General features: G+C 54.0%; 1 protein-coding gene across 1 annotated transcript; it reads right to left on the bottom strand.

The window, feature by feature from the left end:
• Nucleotides 1-2,271: 2,271 nt before the first annotated feature.
• On the bottom strand, nt 2,272-3,225 carry LOC114080294 (olfactory receptor 5V1-like). The gene has a single exon (XM_027921847.2). It carries the CDS (start codon nt 3,223-3,225, stop codon nt 2,272-2,274), a length of 954 nt encoding a protein of 317 aa, XP_027777648.2.
• Nucleotides 3,226-3,700: the final 475 nt, after the last annotated feature.

The following is a 3,700-nucleotide window of genomic DNA, read 5'->3' as shown; positions in this document are numbered from 1 at the left end:
CCTCTCTGTGCCCATGCTTACTGCTGAGACTTGGGTGACCCCTCGGTCATGCCAAGAGCCACACTGGCCTCATGGCTCTTTAGTTAGCAGACTAGTGTCCATGGGGGTCTCGAGCATGCAGCAATGCTGGGCACTGCAGGTGTGTCTGGAAGATGGAGACCTCATATTCTAGGGGAAAAGTGGGAAATAAATGCTGGGATCATGGAGTCCATGAGGCAGTGTCAAGGGCCCACAGGAGTGTGGGGGTGAGGCATTGGTGAGGAAGGCCTCCGCGGCATGAGGAGGGGGCGAGCCACGGAGATGGTGGAGAGGACCTAGGCCACCAGGACCATGAGCATGAAGCCTTCCCTAGTGGCAACGAGCGTGAGAACCGAGGCAGTCCAGCCACGCGGGCAAGGTGGGGGTGAGTCCAGGACACTGAGTTCAGGCCTGGGAGTCGGTCACCCATGAAGCATCTGGGCTTGGCACAGGATGACACTGGAAGTCCTGTCCTGAATATGGGGACGCTTGCCAGGACGTGCACGGCTGCATTGCGGAGAAGCACACTGAGGAGAAGGGTAAAGTTGGGGGGCGGCCTCAACGATGCACCCAGAAGCTGCAGCCGTGGGCGGGAGCACTGAGTTTCTGGTTGAGTCTGCAGAAGAGGGCGCTGCATCTGTGGACGGTGAGGACAGGACGCCACACCTGAGGGGTTACGTGACAAATTCCTCCAGTCCTGGAGCCTGGTTGTGGGGTCGCATGGGGCTCTTGGTGGGGTCTGCCACCTGGGGTGCGGTGGCACCACCTCATTGTAGCCACACATGGCTGGGAGACTGAGGCGGGTCTCCTGTCCCTCATGTGGCCTCTGAGTCCACTTTCAAGGGCTCAACTTCGGGTCCTTGCTTTCTCCCAGAGGCCCCCCCTCCAGATGCCATCCCGCTGGGGTCTAGGTGTCGGCACAGGCACTTCAGGGGACACTCAGGTTCAGATAGTAGCAGGGCTACTGACCTGTACACCCTGAAGCATGAGGCCGTGTAAATTGGGATGGGGAAGATGGTGGGCAGAGAGGTTTTCAGCAGGAGGTGAGGAATCTGCTTAGGCAGACTGTTGAGACCCCACAGGGGACAAGCCTTCCTCCTCCTGACAGACGGCAGCACCCTGTGCAGGGGAGACGTGACTTCTGTCACAGCGCCCACCGGCCGGGCGTGAAAAACGCTCCACCTGAGGGTTTTCCTAAGGCGTGGAACTACATTCTTGGAAAGATGTGGATTCATGCTAGAAAATAGGATAGGAATTTGAACAAATCAATGCAAACCCAAGCCAAATCCCAGCCACCTGGGAAGGTGGCCTGAGAGCACCACACTGCGTCTGGTGGACCAAGGCTTCAGGGCCAAAGGCTCTTGCCCCCAGCACTCCCCTGCTTTAAAATTCCTCACTTGGATGGAAATGAAGACCTTTATGCTAAATGAAATAAACCAAGCACAGAGAATACCGTATGATACCATATGAATACCATATGATACCGCATGAATACCGCATGTTACAATACGTATACCGTATGTTACCATATGTATACCCTATGTTCTTAACTCACATGTGGAACCTGAAGAAATTGAACTCAAAGAAAGGAGAGAGAGGAGGGCGGGTTACCAGGGAGGGAGAGAGTGGGAGATGAGTGCTCAGGGCTCGGAGCCTCAACACACAGGCCAGGTATTCGTGTCCCCGAGACCTGCTGCAGCGCATGATGAGCATGGCCAGTAACACAGCGTGCATTTCAAACTCGTCACGCAAGTCCGTGTCAAGAGCTCCCACCACAGGACAGCGCAGGGCGACGAGGAGAGGGCTGTGTAAGGATGCAGCTCAGTTAACACACGTGTGTGCACCATAACTTCCCTTAGAACCTCCTAAGTGTTCATGGTCACAGCTTGTCCATTTTCAGCTAAAAATACAGAAACGAGGAGTTTAAATGGAAGATCTACAGAGAGACGGTTGGATGTTGATTAGAAAAGGAAATAAGACAGAAGACATAGTCTAGCTCTGTTAGGGATGGGCATAGGAAAGGTAGCCATGGATACAAGTTAGCAGACGGTCCGTTAGAATGTCAAAGAATTTTAATTTTGGACGACAAATTTTAATTCCTAATAAAGAATGAGATACATAAATACGTGCAGCTAAAGGTGCACCTACATGTATGTCTATGAATTTCTGTGTGTACCGAACTTTACCCCAAATCTTGAGAGAAAACCATTTTCCCATGAGTTCACTCTGGGCAGAGCACGGAGTCACTCTGTTCTAATGCTCTGCTTGCCGTGAACGTGCTCCTCCACACAGGACCCTCGTGAGTGCTCCCTTGACCTCCGAGTTTCTCAAGCTGTAGATGAGGGGGTTCAGCATCGGGGTGATCACCCCGTAGAGCATAGAGATGAGTCTGTCTCTGGCAGGGGAATGTTGGCTGGAAGAGGGGCGGATGTAGGTGAAGATGGTTGTGCCGTAGAAGAGGCAGACCACCAGGAGGTGGGATGCACAGGTGGAGAAGGCTCTGCGCTTGCCTTCTGTTGACCGGATCCTGAGGATGGTGCAGATGATGTACACGTAAGAGACCAGGGTGGTCAGGAAGGCGCTGATTCCCAGCATGCCTCCTATCACTAAAACAAGCATCTCTGCCATGTACGTGGAGGAGCAGGAGAGGGCCACAACCTGTGGGATGTCGCAGTAGTACTGGTTGACCAGGTTGGACTTGCAGAAAGACAGGCGGAAGGTGGACACAGTGTGCAGGAGAGAGTTGAGGAACCCAGCTGCCCAGGTCCCACACACCAGCTGGACACAGCGCACCTGGGTCATGATGAGAGCATAACGCAGAGGAAAGCATATGGCCACGTAGCGGTCATAAGCCATGACGGCCAGCAGGAAGACTTCACTCCCAGCTAGGGCCACCAGGAAATAGAGCTGCACTGCACACCCGAGGAAAGAAATGCTGTTCTCCCCGCTCAAGAGGTTGTGCAGCATTTTGGGGACGGTGGCTGATGGGCAGAAGATGTCCAGGAGGGACAAATTTGCCAGAAGGTAATACATGGGAGTGTGCAGCTTTCTCTCCGTGCAAAGGGCCAAGAGAATGGCCCCGTTTCCTGCCAAGGTGATCTGGTAGATGACGGCAAAGACCACGAAGAGAGGGTAGCGCACCTCGGGGAGGTCGGAGAGCCCCATGAGCACAAACTGCGTCACTGTGCTGAGGTTGCCCACATCCATCTGCTCCCTGCACAGGGCCTTCCTGGAGGGAAGGAAGCCGACAAGCCCGGTTATGTCTAGAGAGCAGGGAGCCCGGGGCTGGGGAGCTCTGGGAAGCAGTGGGCATGTGGTGGACATGACCTGTCAGCCCTGCTGACCAGGAGGTGCAGCTATTTAATCACCTGTTGGACACACCTGTACTCTTGCCATTTCTTGAAATAGTCCTGCTAGGTTCCTTTTCCAGAGGACGCTGCCTGAGCACCTGGGGACTCTGGTGCCAGCCTTCACCACCCTGTGGGAAGTCGCAGTGGAGCGAGCTCTGAGCAGGGTTCTGTCCTCTGCTGGGACACTTGCCTCGTGCTGCCCTGGGTGGTGCTATCCTTGGTACTAGACTCCTTAGAAGGTCCTGGACATTCATATTACCTGTTATAGGTATTTATATCCCATATATACTATCATTCTGATTAGGGGTGCAATCATTGATACGTGCACTTAA

The sequence above is a fragment of the Marmota flaviventris genome, chromosome 5 (genome assembly GCF_047511675.1).
Source record: "Marmota flaviventris isolate mMarFla1 chromosome 5, mMarFla1.hap1, whole genome shotgun sequence".
NCBI lineage: Eukaryota > Metazoa > Chordata > Mammalia > Rodentia > Sciuridae > Marmota > Marmota flaviventris.
The sequence above is the reverse complement of the archived record's forward strand: the minus strand, read 5'-3'. Positions and strand labels throughout refer to the sequence as shown.